We start from the raw sequence: 19,075 nt of genomic DNA, 5'->3' as shown, positions 1-19,075 counted from the left end.
TCCATCAAGGTCATTGCAGACATTAGGACATAGCGGTCAGCAGGCTGCCTCCACCTCTGCTGCGGAAGTTGGTGCTACACCCAGGCGTAGCAGTAAAGTTAGGAAAGTTAAGAAAAAGCAATGTCACTTTTGGGTCACGGCTCTGCTATACATGTAAAGAAATTGCACTTTTGTGAATACATTTGATGGTTATGTGAATGTTCTTGAGAACTGAAGGCATTGTGATTTTGTACTTTGGAATCCTCTTATTTAAAGGTTTAGCCTTCCTCCCACTCAATGACAGTGTGCCATTGTGAGATTCACATAGCTGTGATGTCAACCACGATTGAGTTAGTCTCCACACCCTTGTGTTATGTCAGGGGAGATGTGTTTAAATCTATATTGATATAACCATTTCTAACCTATATTTCTCAAGGAACACATTGAGTGAGGGCAGCTCATCAACATTGATAATCTAGCAGCATTTGTGTCTCCCCAGTGGTAGTGGCAGAAGAAAAGGCAATGCACAGGAGGAGGAAATCCCTAGGCATGTCAACATCTCATTTGCAGCAGCGTGGAGCTGTGAGCAGCAGTTTGTACCTCTCCTCCGAACGACTCTGAGGGTGAGGCACTGGTGCCACCAGCCAATGCTTCAGTGGGTATCCCTTATCCCCAAACAGCCATCCCTGCAGGTATAATGGCCCCTCAAAAATCTCAGGCACCAGGGAGTGACTGAGGATGTAGGAGTCATGGCAACTCCCAGGGTACCATGTACGAACATGCAATATGTGTTTCCAGTGATCACACACCAGTTGCGCATTGATGGACTGATAGTCCTTGCGGTTTATAAACCTTAGGGCCTGCTGCCATGAAGCCTGTATACTCACATGAGTGCAGCCTATTGTACCCTGCACTTTTGGGAGGCCTGAGATTCACCAGCTATCTTCATCCAGAGCAAACCTCACATAACGATGGGCCTTCCTGTAAAGGGCATCTGTGACCTCCTTTATGCATTGATGTGTTGCAGACTGAGAGGTGCTGCTCAGGTCCCCTGTTGCTCCTTAGAAAGAACTAGAGGCCAAGAAATTGAGTGCAGCAGTCACCTTCAAAGCCATTGGCAGGGGATACCCTCCAGCTGCACGTGGCATCAGGTCTTCATAAAGAATGTGGCATAGGTGATGTACCAGAGCTCGGGAGAAGTGCAGAAGTGCATGGCATTGCCTGTCACTCATCTGTAAATAGGAGACTCTGTGATGATAAACCCTACGTCTGGCGAGTCGCCCTGGTTGTTTGGGTCTCTCCTCCTGACCTCCTGGCCATGCTTTAGCTCAGCTTGACCAGGTCTCTCAGCTGGAGCTGTATGTAGAGTCACCCCTCCCTCCTTCACTTCCTCCATTGCATTAGGACCCTGACAAAGGCAGCATTGAGCCCTGGATCCATCTGTCTTTATGCCTTCTCTCTGACAGGAAACATTGAAGACATTAATGATTCAAAGGGCAAGAAAGTAAAGCTCAGAAGGTGACACGTCTGGAGACTATAAGAATCCATAGCTTTTCCTGCCCTACTTGCATGCTGGCTGATGCCACCTTGTCCCTGAGACACCAGGACACACACTGAGGTGACCAAGATGGCATCGCAGATATGTAACATCTTGAGCCCTGCATGGGATGCTGAAGTTTGATTGAGATGAGTGACAAAACCTAGTTCTGAGCTCCAATCTCTGCTGTGGCATATTAATGGCCAGTTGCTCATGGTCAATGATCAGGTGCCCTTTGGCCTGTTAGGAGTATCAAATCTGGTGAATGCATGACAGACCTTCATTGATGGGATGGCATATCTGATGCAGCTGTGCCTCCTTCACTATTGCCTGCATTCCCAAATTCTACATTCCTATGTGATACTCTTGAGATGGAGTGACTGTGACGTGACGCCACTGAGTTCTGAATAGCCCTTTAACAGGGCTAATGAAGCCATTGGCTTTCATCGCTAGGAGGTCTTCCTCCTTACTTTCTAAGCAGACTCTTGTTCACTCCTGTGGCAACAAGAGGTTAGAGGGCAACCCCAGAAAGGCTCCCGCCCCTTGTGTTCACCCTTTTCCCCTGAATCTCATTCCACAGCCTTCCTTCCCCGTTGCCACCCTCACATTCATCAAACCCACTCTTGACTCACAGCCCACCTCCGGTTGAAGTGTTTTTGAAAGCAGAGGCCTGTTATGAGTACCACAGCACAGTGATGTTCTTCAGGACAATGTAGGCAATAGGCAAAGAGTAGGAGCGGACCAACCCTACAGCCCCGGCAGTGTGGCATGCATCGCAACAAGACAGGTGGGTTTTTTATGTTCCACTCACCATGAAGTTACCAGTGAACTGAGGTCTGACTTGTACATGCCAGCCCTTTTTAAATGGGTTTCAGGCATACATAATTTCCCACTGGCGTGACACAAGATTGGAAGGCCTGGCAAGATTCCAGTAAGCAGCTGTTTTAAAAAGCATTCATGACATGTTAATGAATGCAAATGGCATTCATGCCACTAGTCGGCGGGATAACCGGACCCCACACACTGATGTGAGTCCTGACGTTACCGCACATCATTCAGATCTTTTGCTCAGCGGGCACGCACCACAGTCGGTTGCGCGCCCGCCGGACTGTCAAAGGCCTGTTAAGGCCATTAATAAACCAATTAAAGAAATTGACAGGGCTGCCCGTCCAACCTTAAGGCTGGCGGGCAGGCGAAGAGCCCAAGCAGTCTTCGTGTTTTGCATGAAACCTCATCCACCATCGGGATGAGGTGTCATGAAGGTTTTATTGAATAAATAAATTTTTTTTGGACAATTGATAAACATTTGCCAGCTCATGTGAAACTGTTACATGAGTGGACATGACTAAATAATGTTATTCTTTCTTTTTTTTCTCAAAGTTTCATTTTGATCTTAATCTCGCTGATGCAGCTCTGTGCCTCAGGGAGATTTCTGTGCTCTTTCGCATCCATGCATGCAAAAGAGTGCAGGTCCTGACTCTCCCTCCTCCCCCCCCCACCACACTGATAGCACTGAGCGCTACAAGGCACGCATCACGCTGGGTGGGCCTCAATTGGCCCGCCCACATAAAATGGTGGCATGCAGCCAATCGTGGGGAGCGATCGGCTCTGCACCTGCCCATGCCCACTCCCGCCCAACAGGGAGAAAATTCTCCCCATGATTTCTTTGTCACACACATTATCAAAACTTGACTAATTGACAGAACATCAAACACCAGGTTTGAAGCTAATGATCCTTAGCATCCAACAGCTTTATGAGCAAGCCTCATATTTTAAATATTTTTTATTTCCTTGTTAAATGCAATGCATGCACTTGATCTTCACAATTTAAACAAAATAGTGCTCACCATGTAAAATAACATTTTGGCTAAAATTAGCCTTGAGGGGATAGATTTCATGATCCAGGGCTCCTGCTGGGAGCCACGTTCTCAAAAAGCACATTTCAGGAAGTTACAGCTGTGCAACCCATGATCGCCCACCTATTAACCCTAATGGACAGAAAATCAGGGGTTGCAGGGTTGTGATTCAACCAAATATGCCCCAAACAAACAGCATTATTGGATTGCATTATCACCGTATGCTTATAAATTGGGAAGGAATTTTCTTCCCTTGAAATGTTGCATTGCTCCAATACTCACCATGTATTATTTTCAGTAATTGAATATTCATCGTGACACCTCTCTATATTTCAGGAACAGATTTGTGTCAGCACATGAAAATTTAGCTTTCATAGCACAGTAAATTTAAGTTTTAGAATGGTTATGCTCACTATGCACAGGAACATCATAAATACATAAAAATGTATCATGATCTCAACATTTAGGATACTTTTTTTCAGATGAAATAAAGAGTAACAACATGAAGGTTATGGGGAATTGGATGTATGGCAATAATGCACATTCTTATGCTGAGGTTGATAACCATCACAGTGGTGTGACAAATGATAATCTAAAGATTTAGCACAATGATTTTGGTGGTGCATTAATTTTGCCTTCACCTTCTCCCTATTGGCTCATAAAATATCTCCCTAACAGTAAATCAGAGAGGGTGTACACATACACACCGCAAGACTGTAAAAGAGAAATTTTTAAAAGAGGGGGGTACCCAGCGAGGAACCCCAAATCACATGAGAATGAATTGAGAACAGCATATCCAATTTCTGGTGATTAAAATTAATGGTAGCACTGCCTCACAAAATTTACCCTCATATCTTCAATTAAACATACTACAAACATTTTCGTTTGGAAATAAGTAAATAGAAATTATCTTCTTCATTCTTGAAAGTCAAATTCATGGAGTTGAATATCTAAAAACTCTTGTCTGATTTATATCTTGGAACACTGACAATCTGATAAGCTCTACTTTGTATATTTAACAATTCGATGCAGAAGCTTCAACAATTATCAGTTTCTTTCATTAATATAATTTGTGATTTTGAATCTGGTTGTTGGTTTACTCCTAAAAATGCCAATGTTTTATTTGACTTTCTTCAATCATTCAGGATCATGTTTCAGTTAATTCCAGTAAACAACAAACTTTGTCGGCTTCACGCACCTGATTCTTGCCACTATTACAAATTGGCAATAAAAGTCATTAACCTTTAAGAAGCTTTCAACCCCCCACCTCACCCAAGTACTGAAAAGAACAACAAAATTATATACAACACTCAAGAGTGAAAAATTGCCAGCTGTATATTTGCAAGGGTTTGAAAAATAGTTGTGCCATTAGTTCACTATTACTAACCTATTACTAAAAATAAACTACCAGTGTATAAAATAAGGAATTGCACCTTTATAAAAAAAAAACTACAATCAATTATGAGGTTGAAAGGTTCAGTTTCTCTGCTGTCCTCCTAAAAGACCCCAGCCTTGCAATAAAATTACAAATCGACCTAAAGGAAAGAGAGCCTCCAATCACTGTTCATAAAATGAACAACTTAAAAATTATAGGCACTCAACAGAGTCCCTAAATCCAAAGTCATTCAGTCAGAGAGGGCAGGTTCAGTGGCTGGTATCCTTAATGAGTTTAGGCATACCAGGCCACTGAATGGCAGATGCAAGTCAGGCCCATGTCCCAGGACTGGATTTTCTCTGTGGAAGGAGGAACCTGGCATCTCTCAGAACAGGAGTCCCAACTTGGTGAGCAAGGTTTTCCCCTTGTGTCCTGAACATTACTTCACACCATTCTACCATGCAGGATTCAAGATGTTAATTACACACACAAAATATGTACCCAGCATTGCTAAGAGTTTGTCATGGGCTATCATGTCTGTTATTGTAAATTATTTCTGCCCCATTGCCATTATTAGCAATGTTATACATTACCCTGAGGCAACTGAAAGAATAGGATAATTTAAGGAGCGCAATCAGTTGCATAAGCTGCGTGAAAGATATCCGTGTCAGCACATGCACACTTACACTTTCAGACAGAGGTGAACTTGCTTTGTCAGATGATTAGCAAAGTTGCAGGTTCCTAATCCCAGTACAGTCTGGGACAGCAGATATAATGCCATCAATAATCAGTACCAGATACACTGAGACAGGGTAAGAGGTGGACAATGTTGTGCAGAAATAGGTAGCGTTTCTATTATAAAGCATTAATAGTCAGAAACTCAGCTCTGGTTCAAACTGATCTTTACATTTATGGAATCTAAAATTAATTTACTTCACTTTTATAGCTCATAACGTTAATATTGTCAGTTTTGAGGAATTTTTTTTAACCATATTATCTGTGATAATTAAAACTACACTGAATATGTCATGGGCAGGATATACATCTGCGGGAGCGCTTGCACAGATCCCTCCATGGCTCAGAGATTGGCTGAGCCATTCAATTCAGCAAGGTCCCAACTTTCATCGGACTGAGTGAGCTGATTTCAACCGGAATGCTACCACTGGCCTCAGCACCCTCAGCTGGGGAGTGGAAAACAAATTGTGCAGGATTCTTTGGCCTAATCACTAACCAGTAGGTCTTGCTGAAAAGTAAGGACAAGATTGGGATCAACCATGATGCCTTCCGTGGTGAACTGAGTTTTTTATATTGACGTTTTGAGGAGAGGTGGCACAGTGGTAATTTCACTAGACTAGTTATCCAGAGGCCCAGGCTAATGCTCTGAGGACATGGGTTCAAATCCCACCACAGCAGCATTAATAAATCTGGAATATAAAGCTCGTCTTGGTAATGATGACTATGACAACTATCATCAATTTTTGTAAACCCATCTAGTTCACTAATGTCCTTTTGGGAAGGAAATCTGCCATACTTACCTGGACTGGCCTACATGTGACTCCAGGCCTAAAGCATTATGGTTGACTCTTAACTGTCATCTGAAATGGCCAAGCGAGCCACTCAATTCAAGGACAATTAGGAATGGGCAACAAATGCTGTTGTTGCCAGCAATGCCCATATCCCATAAATAATAAAAATGTTACAATTTACACATGTATACTGGACATTTGGAAATGTCCTGTAGTTTACTTGTGAAGTAGAACCATAACCCAGCAAAGGATCAGTGTATTCAGGGGAGAAATGGAAGAAAGATATTTGCATTTATTTAGTACCTTATGTTTCTCAGAAGTGTCTCAAAGTATCACACCCAATCCTTTTAAATGAGATAGCCCAGAGTGTATACTATTTTATTCTTACTCTCATGTTAGAAACAAGGGATCAAATATATACCCAATACATAGCACCTACAGCTACCAATAAATCAACAGAAAACAGATTTATTTATTCATGTCTGCTAGATCACCATTAATTAGATACTTACTCATCACGTATTGCTACCCAATAGCACACACATACACCAATGACTAAACGTATACTATGCCAACAGGTCATCAAAAAAGGATTTTAAAAATCCTGCAATATCAACAGCAAAATATATTTGGAAAGAGCACCTACCTTTGCAACAGCAGTCACTCTCAGGCACAGGCACCGGTCATCATTAGCAAAATGAAAATACTGTTACCACAGAAAATAATGTTGTGGCTATGCAGACGGACATTTGTCTCTGCGTATGTGAATTGCTTTTTTTTAAAAGAAAGTCACAACCCCATCCTAGTGGAGGCAATATTGATTTTATTTTCCATCTTAATATTCTACCAAGTAGATTCAGCCTTTGAGTTTTATGCTCATCGCCAGCATATGGTATGTTGTGCAAGAACAACGTAGTTGAACCTTTGAGACCAAAATTAAAATGTTTCAATCCTCATGCAGCTTGTGTGTGTATTGTACATAATTGTATATCAAATAGCTATTGTGGTTATAGCTTTGAGATTGCGTCAATTCTAATAGTGCAAAATGTTATTTGCCCTGGCAGACACTCACTGTGTACATCTAGATGTAAAAATGTTCAACATAATGAAGTTCATAACATTGCAAATCCAATATCTAATCTGTATGCGTAAAATTTTCAGGATATAATTATATGTTGCAGGTACAAATTAATGATAAAGTAGAACTGATAGTGCATATGATTTGTATGATCATGTTCCAAGTAAAAGATTGATAATGATGATGTAAGTAGTGTGAGTTTGGTAACTATTTTAATTGATCACCTGGATGTTGTACAGCCAGTGTATATTATAATATGGTCGTTACAAATATCATTATAGTCAAAATTCTCAGGATTAGTCTGTCCAGAAGAAGGGCAATTTATGGAATCTACACCTATAACATACACCAGGAGAGGAGAATTCTTCATTGGACAAAGGTACACCACAATTATAATGAAAGTACTAATATCATGGTGTACATCCCAATGGCATTGCATGGTCTAAAGGAGGCAGAGTAATTGTTAATCAACTATTTTCCTACTTTTGACTTACGAACGTGGCATGCAATTATTTAACAAAATGTTAATAAGATGGGTAGAAATATATTCAAAAGTAAAAGTTCAAGTAGTGCATATATATATACATATATACAGTCATTGAACCATACAATCAAGGTACAGTAGCTATACTCTACGTGGCCAGTCATGACTTTCCAGTGTCACATACTGTCCATTATCACAGAAAAGGTTGAAAGCACCAAAGTCAAACTATATACAGCAGCTTACTTACGCCTGGGGTTCCTTCTCATTTTGATGTTTTTGTTGTGGCTGAAGAACGTTATTTACCAGTTCAGTGATCCCACTAAAGGGAAACCACCTGTTTAAATAAGCAAATAATGTGACTGAACAATGAAACAAAACACTTAACTTTGGCCTCAGTTTCTTTGCACCGAAATAACACAGGCAAGGAAGAAAAGCTACAGCCAAATGGGAATGAGAATTGCAATCAGATTCAGCAAGTAAAGATGTAGGGCAATAGTATATTAGCTTATGCTTAACCAATCCAAATACAGGGAGCAAAAAAGCTACAACCAGTCTGGATGTGGATGATGTAAGAAGCTGCAGCCAGCTCTCTTACAGCCAATCAGAAAGCAAAATGATGCACTACAGCTGCAGCCATTAAGGTATCAAGAATAGCTAATACCTAGAAGGTGCAGAAAGCACAGGGGCAAAACACTGCAATTTAAAGCTCACTACATTCGGAAATCATTACTTACTGTGGCTGTTGAGGTTTTTGTTCTTCTTTGACCCTAAAAAACAAGTTCCACAACTCAATGCAGGGTAAAGCAGAAATTAAAATTGTAAATAAAAATATTAAGGTTCTTGAACTGTATGATTATAGCCACATACATTGATGCTGAATTGTCATATAAAAGAGTTCTCAATTATGTTCATAAAAAGTTTGGGCTCAATCTTCCCCTCTTTGCTGAGCTCAAGCCCTCTTGCCCACTGCAGTCACAAATGGGAATTGCACACAAGCGCCCTCAGTTATCACAGGCAAATTGGGAAGTTTCTGTTCAAGCTCAAATTTGGGAGTGGCATGGACAAATCAGAAAAAAAAAAGAGCTGGTCAATTCTCTACCTTGCCAATATCTTTTGCATTGGGTAGAATGCACCCTACAGAACACATACAGATAAGATCCTTTTCAATCTGGACTTATTCATATGCATGGAAAAACTATAACCACTATTACCCACAAGCTAAATCAATTCTTATAAATGTAGATCATTAAGCATCTATTAGAGACTCTGTAAATGTGCCCTGATAAAATAAATGTATTACTTATTTTGAGCAGGTTGCACACAAAAAATTAGCATTTTTGCATATGAATACAAGTCAGGTCCATCTGTGTCCATTTTCATGCATGTTGAGCAGAGGGTGGGAACTGGGACCAAAGGCTGAGAACAGAAATAAACAAAAACAGAAATGTTTGCATACCTATTTAATTTCAGTGCCAGAATCTAGAGGTACCCAACTTAATGAAATATTCTTCAATATTGACTGGAGTTTAGTTTCAAGGTTTCAGAACCTACACGTGCCCAACATAGCAACATCAGTTGCAAGTCCTTTATAGGGTATATAAGAATCCTGGGAAATCCCTATACCAGAACTTAAATACTATGACTTACTACACATTTCTTTAATTGCATTGTTATGTTGTATCTTATTCTGGGCTTTTTTTAACCATGTATGCTCTGGGTAAAAGCAGCTGATAGATGACATGATGGGAAACTATGGTTTGGACTTTCATTGACCAAATGTCTTATTGACCCAAAAGGTGTAAAAGAAACCAAATGGTAAAAATGTAAACTTCAGCAGAAATCTAGCAGAATATGAAAACAGACAATTTGCCATGTGGGAACAATGAGATAAGCATCTTTGCAAGATCTCAGGAGCCTAGATGTGAGTTAGAGCCAAAACAAAATAACTAGATGGCAAGCCCACCATTTTTTCCTTATTTTGACCAGGCGCTCCTAACAATGGAATGTTTACAAGCTGATAGATGTCAGAGTGTGGGAAGCCAGAGATCTTGACATTTTTACCTGCCTTGGGCTGACAGACGGATCAATGACAACTTTTATAATTGGGCTGTTCTAATAATAGTGAGGTAATGATTGGGTTAAATCGGTCTCTATAAGCTTTGCTGTGAACAAAAAAGGGATCCCCGGGGCAGGGAGAGAGACATTCGGCCAGAGGTGTTTGAGACTATCCCGCAGACTGAACTGAGCATGATTTTGCAAGAAATGGCTTAATTAAGTATTACATCAAAATTACACATAATAATCTTGAAAACTGGGTGGTGTGTTATGACGGGATCACTATTTGGGCACAACTTTGAAACAGCAACTTTCAAAGTGCTGATGTCTTGATATCAGCCCTGCTGCTGAGATTGAATTGTAGCATTTACGAGAAAAAAAGGCTGGGCCACCCTTCTCTACTCCTGTCCACTTCCAAGCAATGTACGTTTTTGTAAGCAAAAAGGCAAAAATAAAGTGTTGCTTAAAGCCAGAATATATAGAAAATAGTGGATAGCTGGAGTGGTTGCAAAGCATTAATTCAGTTGAGAGGTTCAGATTTTGTCAACATACAAGAGTCAAAATCATGTCTTCCACCACCAATTACAACCAACCTGGCAATTTTCAAAAAAGATGGCAGCTGAAGCGGACCTGTCATCAGGCCTGCTCCGGAATCACCCCCCCGCCCACCCATCATATTTCCTGCCAAACTGGGCAGCAGACCCAGCTGAGGCCAATTAAGACCCCGTGTAGCATAAAATTGACCTTCATGGTAGTCTGGTGACAGAGGGCAGAATCATCCTAGGTTTGCACTAAGTGCAGTAGCGGACGGGAAAAAGAACGTTTTACGCGCCGGCTGCAATGGCAACTTTTCACATTATATCATCCCAATCCCGCCTCACTAATCATGCATTCCTGGGAAACATGCCATTTGGATGGCGGGCAGGTTCTCATTCAGCCGCCATGCCGTCACCTCAACGTTTGCACACACCGCCATATTTAAAGTGCAGCCGCGCACATACCTTTCAGTGCTTCTGCTACACAGAAGACATGGCCCCGAAAGGCAAGAAAATGCAATCTCCCCGATTCAGTGACACATCCCTGGAATGCAGTGGAGGCCCATCGTGATGTCCTCTATTCCGGCTCTGGATGAAGGCCAGCAAGCAAGATCATCAATCCAGCTTGGGAGGCAGTGGCAGCAGTGGTCAATGCCAAAGCCATACAAAAGAGGACAGCCACCCAGTGCCAAAAGAGGATGAATGATCTCCTCCGTTCTACCAAGGGAAGTCACTTTTCTCATCACTCCCAACTCACACACTCACAAACCCACCACAAATCCACAAAAGTCTCACTCACTACCAGTTCAAGGGACATCACCATTCAATCTCTCACACACACCTTAATTGTCCTCATCCCATCCATGGTACCATTCACCACCCACACATGCCAGACATCCTTATCATCTGGCCTGGCAGGCATCCTGCCTACACTCTATCTGCATTCATGCAGGACAAGCTGGCACAAAAAAGGGAGAGATTGCAGAGGTGGAGGAAAGCCCGACATCAAGGTCCTAACAGACTTTGAAAATAGAGTCAAACAGCTGGCCGGTGAAGATCTGGATCGATCCTGTGCTGACAGTGAGGTCCACGGTGCTCTTCCAAGTGAGGATCCAGCAATGCAACATCCATCAGACAACCATGCCAGGAGTGATGTGTCCTGTTTCACAGGCCACTGCCATGCACTAATTATCTCTCTTTGCTTTCACAGGCACATCTGGGAAACAGCCAAAGAGGTCCACGACCCAGGTCCTCGACTCAAGACCTGGCAAAAACTCGGAAGAGAAATCTGCTGAAACCCCAATTGAAGACCCATTACACCCACACCCTCCAGCAGTGCAGAGACACACACCTTGGAGGGACGTAGTTCTGGAGGAGCCTTGGGGTTACAATCTGGTGAGCACATTGCACTGTCTGATCCATACATCTCCGCACACACATCTCAGTGCTTCCAGCCCATGACAGCTGCAAATAAGACATGGCCCCGAATGGCAAGAAGACTGCAGCCCCCAGGTTTAGTGACATGTCCCCGAGTGCCTTTTGGACACTCTGGAGGCCCGCCATGATGTCCTCTACTCCCGCGCTGGCCGCAAGAGGAGCAGCAACGTAATCACTCCAGCTTGATAAATAATGGCAGTGGTGATCAGTGCTAATGCCATACAGAAGAGGTTGGCCATCCAATGCAGATAGAGGACGAATGATCTCACCCGTGCAGCCAGGCTAAGGCAACCATCTCATCACTCTAAGCTCACACATTCAAGCCCATCACAAATTCACTGGCATCTCACTCAATACCAGCTCAAGGGACATCACCACTCACTCTTCCACACCCACCCTCACATCTCCATCTGGCCTCATCTGTTCTGGAGACTGCCTCCTCAGCCACTTGCACAGATCAACTTGTGACCCCGCACACAACCTGGGATATCCCCGTTTCCCAGTACAGCTCTCAACCTGCAAGCTCTTCCCTTGCCTGAGGCCACTTCTCCCCCTTCTCCAAGCAAGCCTTAGACCTGCAGCAGTACGACGCCTTATGTCCGGTCTGGTAAGTAAAGACCTGCCTATGAGTCCCCCTAAAAGTGATGTGGTGCTGTCTGTGAAGCCTGGCGCTGATGGTTGCGAGTGCTGCCCGAAGCAAGGCAAGCAAACAAATCTCAAAGTTCCAAGCAAAGTGCAGCCCGCCAGGGCAGTGCAATCACGCTAACGTGGGCTGACGATCCAGCGTGGTGTGATGAGTCTGGCAGGCTAGCTTTATAATGATATGCAGATGTATTACAATGAGGCTCCCAATATCCGATGGCGGGAAATGCGTCCCGCCATTGACAGGGTGAGCGGACGATCGCAAACTGGTTTTAAAACATCATGAAGCTGACTTTTGGTCTTCTCGCCATATATTCCACTCATGCTGCCAAGCACACCTGGTACCAGCAGGCACAAAAAGTTTCACCTTTAGTTTATAAAGATCGACAATGAGGTTAAAAACACTCCTTACATCAATCTAGTGCTTTAATAGCTAAAATCGTTTGTATCTTCTCATACATGCACCTCTGATTTAGATCTAACCACCATTACAGAGACATTATAGGGTGACCAAGGCTGGGAAATAAATATTCCAGGGTACATAATGTTTTGAAAAGACAGGCAGAATAGAAAAGGAGGCTTGGCCCTGATAATAAAGGATGACATAAAGATAGTAGTGAGACAGGATCTTGGTTCAGAAGCTCAGGAAGTAGAAACAGTGGGTGGAATCTTGTGCCCTCCCCTGTAGCGATTTTAGTGTTGGGGGTACCTAATCGAGCTGGAGAGTGCCAGGTGGGGACCCACCACCTTCTCACCTCCATTAATGCCCACTCAAAGGCCTCATTCTGCCACCACCAGTATTAGCACAGCACCAGTTTTGATAGGTGGGGGGGGGGAGAATAGTCCCTCATTCAAAGGCACTCAGTTTCTGATTGAGGGACTTGGCTTTGGGAAGGGGGTGCTGCTGAAAGCCACCCCACTGTCCTTCCTGCCAACACCACTCCCCTCCCTGCCCTGTATCCCCCTTCTCACCATCGCTGTGCCAGTGTCCCACTTCGATCTGAGGCCTTGGGTGGGTGGTTCCAGCAACAGCCATTACCACTCGGGTGGCACTGCTGAGTACAAAACAGCTGATTGGCCAGCAGCTCTTGACGGGCAGGACATCTTCCCCCCACACCTCCCCCCAGAGTCCTTGATTCTAGAGGAAGGACCATCGTTGGCCTGTTAAGTATTTAAATGGCACAAGCTGCAGTGGGTCTTCTCAAAATTAGGCAAAACGGGGTCTCACCGGCTCTCCAATCAGCAGCTGAGACCCCTGTATCCTCCACAAAATTCTGCCCAGTGTGAGGGAAGATGGAATAACAAGAGTCAGAAAACGCTATGGGAGTAGTTTACAGGCTCCCTAACAGCAGTAATACAATTGGACAGAACATTAAGAAGAAATAAGTGGAGCTTGTACCAAAGACAAGGTAATAATTATGGGGGATCTTTAATCTTTATATAGACTGGACAAATCAAATTGGCAAAGATGGTCTGAGAGTTGAGTTTGTGACAGTTTCCTGGAGCAATACGTTGTGGAGCTGATTAAGAATAAAGCTATTTTAGATATACTTGTGTGCAATGAGGCAGGGTTAATTAATTCACTGTACTACTCCCCTCATGCTAATCACAGTCATGCCACCCATGCCCAATCCAACATTGCCAATGTAGTCGCCCTGTTATCAACCACATTCTGTGACACAGTTCGAGTTGGCAGTTTCAATTTGGCAGTTGGAGTACAATGAAGGAAGAATATACTTGCATTGGCAGTACAGCAAAGGTCCGTGTGCATGCATCCAAGTGCCAGCTGGGAACAGCAAGGCCTGCTAATACTTCTTCATCCAGCCACCTATGTGGGAGACTTCCAACAGCCACCACACTGACCAGGATTACTCAGTACCAAATGGTTGTGAATCTTTGGAATTCTATACCTTAGAAGGTTATGAATGCTCCATCATTGAATATATTTGAAGCAGTTATAGACAGATCTTTGGTCTCTCAGGGAATCAAGAGATATGGGGAGCAAGTGGGAAAGTGCAGTTAAAGCTATTGCTCCTACTTCTTATGTTTTAATTGTTCTTATATATATCATCTAAATATGTCTTTGAAAATTCAGTTGAAACAAGAAATTTAGGAAATTAACTGATGCTAAAATTCTCTGGTTTGATTTTATGGTATATTTCATAAGACAATTTGTAATAATACAGTGAAATCCCATTTATGGAAATGTTCTAATATATTTTTATATTTGCCCAAGCATGAGATAGTTTCCCACATTAGCCATTATTTGTTTAATAAAAATGATTAAATAAGGAGGTATTTGCTCTCCTCTTCAGAGGCTCCTACCATATTAGTGATAAATAATAACAATAGGTTAGTAGGTGTTTCAATGCTTTAGTCTAATTGAGATAAGTGATAAGGGCAATTGAACATTTTATGTATGTCACTCAAATGCCAGTGATGAGTTTTGAAATAATTTGTATTAGTTTTAAATATATATATTTGTTCATGTGTTTTTAATTTAGCTTTTAACTGTTTCTCATGGTGACAGCTAGTAGCACATGGCATTCTCTTGATGCATGACTATGTTCATCACGTTTTGTGATGTCATCAGTGCAGTATCACTAGTTTTCGAATCTGTAGTTGATTATCAGGATTTATGGTCTTCATTTTATATTGTAGCATTTAACATCAGCATCAGGTCCATCAGTATTATATCATTCAATTTTATGAATTAACTGTCAGGCTATTTGTAAGGGCCTCTATAATGTATGCTTGTCACCATTAATTTTCTTTGGATACACTGAAGGTACAACGGCTGTAAATCAAAATAGGTGGCCTGTATTAATGTCTATTTAAAAACCTACATTCAATCCTGATTTGTACTTGAAATTTTGACAATTCAGATACTGTACATTTAAAAATTATGTAGTTTAAATTATTTTTACATGCTGAAACATTTACAGCCATATAGTGACCTCAACCAAATTTAATCCATAAAGTATAATTATTTTAGGCATTGATTGGCATTAAAATGTATTTTTCCAAAACTTTACAAAAGTTACTAAAGTTCAACACCTTGTCACCTGTAAAATTCTTCAGATTTATATTAATATGACATTACACATCCAATACCTCTACTATCTTGCTGGATCAGTTTGACTGAATAAAAAGGAATTGTCATCTTGCATTGTTATAACGCAATTGAGAGAAAGGTTGTGTTTTGTTAAATGATTTTTAAAAAACTGAATTAGCAAATAGTTCAGTTTTTTGACCATTGTACCCTCACCTTCTCTATAGCTCAATGGATGCTGACACTGCCTGGTTTATTAAGCATGAAGGTTTAAGGTTTGATTCCTGGTCTAAGCTAATCTGAACTAGTAGGACTCGTGGTAATACAGTTGGTTTCAACAGCTCCAAATTAAAGGGCAAAAAATTAGCCAGAGTTCTTTCTCGTTCTGCAAGCTGTCCAGTAGTTCCTTTTGGAAAGTGCACACATACTGAGTTCAAACAGAGCCCATTTTCAATGCAGCGAGCTCTGTTGCCCACAGTGTGTGACTGACAATTTTTAAGGGTAGACGTGAATTTGTTTAAAAGGTAGATAAGATCTGTGGAACTGTCAAGCTGTCAAGTTATTTAAATCTCCTGCTCTTTAAATTGTGAAAAAAACAGCTTGTGACGTTGAATTGAAAAAAAATCAGTACCTGCAGCTTCAATAGCTATTTGTTGACACAGGCCTGAGGGCAATCATTATATTATTACTGCTTGATTGCTTCTACAGTGTACACTTATCATGGGGTTGGGGGGTTGTAAATTCACAATTTTATTGACAGCTCCAAGAGGTTATTAAGGGGGTCAGCTCTCTTTGATGTGGGTCTATGATTACAAATGTTTGCTTTTGTAAAAGATTAAGCACTTGAAGTGACTTAGATGTATTGAATGGGCTTTTATCAATGAGAGAATTTTTTTTTATATTGTCAAGTCTGTAATAGATACTTAGAACTTTGTTTCTTCTCAGTATGGTTCCTGATAGTGGATACTGGGTGAGTTGGCATGGAGGGTATAAGGGCAAAGGTTAATTGGTGGGGGAACAGGTTGGCATGAATTGGCACTGTTGGTATAGGAGATTTAAAGGGCTATAGGGGTGAGTAGTGTCAAAGTTTGGCAGGGAGGGTATGAGGGGCCATGGGGAATGGGCAGGGGGCCAAAGGCTGGCATGTAGGGTATAAGGGGCCATGGGGGGAGATGATAGGTGGGGATGGGTTAACATGGAGTGTATGAGATGCCATGGGGGCTGGATAGAGGGGCACAGGTTTGTACAGAGGATATTAAGGGGCAATGAGAGTGGGTAAAGGGACATAGGTTGGCAGGAAAAGGAAGGGGGGGGGTGAGGGCTAGATGGCCCAACTGCTTTTATTACAACTGAGACAAAGTCCCAGGGCAGTAAGGCAGGCCTTTTAAACAGCCTGCCTCAGCACTGGGCGGCCCCTATGGCTACCTTCAACCTATTTCCAGTGGCATGCATCTGCCCCCTGCCCCAGAATGAAAATCCGGCAGTTCAGGGCTGTTTCTCTCGAGGCAGGCGCACTGAGTTGGGAAATTTCCCAACCTGTGCACCTGCCTCCGGAGCAAAAATTTCAGGCCTGAGTAACTAACATCCGCATTCACAGATGAAGAATGATCATTTGGTGAGGTACTGCTTCCCATGGTCATATATACTCAATATCCACCAATTCCTTCAGAAAGAGACAGGGAGAAAGTTGACAGGAACAGGAAATGATCATTCTAATTCAAAACATGAATACTGTACCCAATTTTCCAAATTCACTTCTTAAATTCACAGATATGCCAAAAGATGTTAAAAATGAAACCTAAGTGCTACTGTCAGTCCTAAAAACTGGAATAAGACCAATTGACCGGAGGAGAACACTGATCACTGCAAAAGTCACCATCTTATATTCTGAATGTTAAGTTTTATAGATGCAGCAGACTCACACGCTGCCATGATGACAGCAACACGAATGATGTCATGAAACCACATGCGGCATACAAGTATTCTGTAAATGGAAAGCAGTGCCCCTAGGTATTGCAAAGAATAATCACCCTGTCAGTTATCTCCTGCCAGACATTTTGAATGACTCTTCATGCAGAGTGTGCCCTTGAATGCCAACAAAGGGGCTGAACCACTCGTAGGCACCATCCATAAATCTATAGGTTAATTATAATATTGCCCTTTGATAATGACTAGGACTTGAAGGCATTTCTAGTCCAGGTTGATAGAATTTTCATCACTAGAGAGTGAGCCTCACAGGATTGAGTTCATTATAATCCAGTTCCCACCAGACACAGTTTTTGGTTTGATAATCCCTCTAAATTTCAAATGAACACACAAAAATGAGACTAGAAGAGGAAATTTTGCTGCCAGGGGAGAGACAGTTGTCTGCAAGAGATCCCACCAGCTCAGATGCATAGCTGTTCCTATCAGAACTACCTGTCTTTCTGTTAAGTACATATTAATGGTGGGCTCCTGCCTCCCTAATGGATTGCCTGAGCACTGCTGTAGCTGTTTAAAAGGACAGCTGATGTTAAATAAATGTTTTAGTTTCTGATGGAGTAAAAGAAAGGAGAAAAAAAGACTCAGACTATTTATTTTTACTAATAGGGGATTCCTAAAACACAGACACATTTGTGGATATTTCCCACAAGTTGTAGTGAGGTAAAATAGGTTATTTGGCAATCCAGGGAACTATTCCCCAGGGAACAGACAATGTGGGGCAGAATTTTGCTGTCGGCGAGCAGGGGGGCAGGGCCCGTTCGCCAACGTGTAAAATGACAAGGGATGTTGTTGGGCGGAACCCCAGATGTCATCCCATTGACAGGACTATTTAAACAATTAAAGGACCTGCCTGTCCAACCTTAAGGTTGGCGAGCAGGCCAGGAGCCCCGGCGGCAAAATATAAAACACATGAACCCTCATCCACCGGCAGGATGAGGTTTCATGCAGGGTTTTAAAAAGTTTAATAAAGTTATAGTGTAAATTATGAACATGTCCCGTCTCATGGGACATTGTCACATGAAGGGGCATGTTAGGGAATTTTTTTTTCTCTATTTTTAATCTTTCTCAAAGTGGAAGCAATCTCCCTGAGGCAGCACTTTGCCTCAGGGAGATGTGCGCTCTTTTGTGCGCAAGCGTGAAAGAGCGCACTCTCGCTTTTAGGGAATCCCCCATTGCTCCCAGTGGTGCTGCTAGGACTGGAAAACTAGAAAACCAGATATTTATTAAATTGCTGCAGGACAACCAGACCGATTGGAGGTGGACTCGCCCCGACTTTTAAATTCTTAAATCAGTGGGTGGGGAGGGTGGGAGGGGCATTGCCTCTGCATATGATTCCACCCATAGAATCATAAAATGGTTACAGCACATAAGGAGCCAACTCGGCCTCTTGTGTCTATGCCAGAACTCTGCAAGAGCAATGCAGCTAGTCCCACTCTTCACCTTTACCCTGTAGCCCTGCATTTTTTTTCTTTTCAGGTACTTACCAATTGTCTTTTGAAAGCTATAGTTGAATCAGTCTCCACCACACCCTCAGG

The 19,075-nt window shown here is 42.3% G+C and overlaps 1 protein-coding gene across 1 annotated transcript in view; it reads right to left on the bottom strand.

The window, feature by feature from the left end:
• rims2a (regulating synaptic membrane exocytosis 2a) overlaps positions 1-19,075 on the bottom strand; it is a 1,407,304-nt gene that overhangs the window by 1,148,711 nt on the left and 239,518 nt on the right. Inside the window, 2 exon segments of the mRNA XM_041189340.1 lie at positions 8,083-8,169; positions 8,570-8,602. Of these exon segments, the coding sequence (XP_041045274.1) occupies positions 8,083-8,169; positions 8,570-8,602 (120 nt within the window).

The sequence above is a fragment of the Carcharodon carcharias genome, chromosome 6 (assembly GCF_017639515.1).
Source record: "Carcharodon carcharias isolate sCarCar2 chromosome 6, sCarCar2.pri, whole genome shotgun sequence".
Classification (NCBI taxonomy): Eukaryota; Metazoa; Chordata; class Chondrichthyes; order Lamniformes; family Lamnidae; genus Carcharodon; species Carcharodon carcharias.
This window is presented reverse-complemented; position numbering and strand designations above follow the sequence as displayed.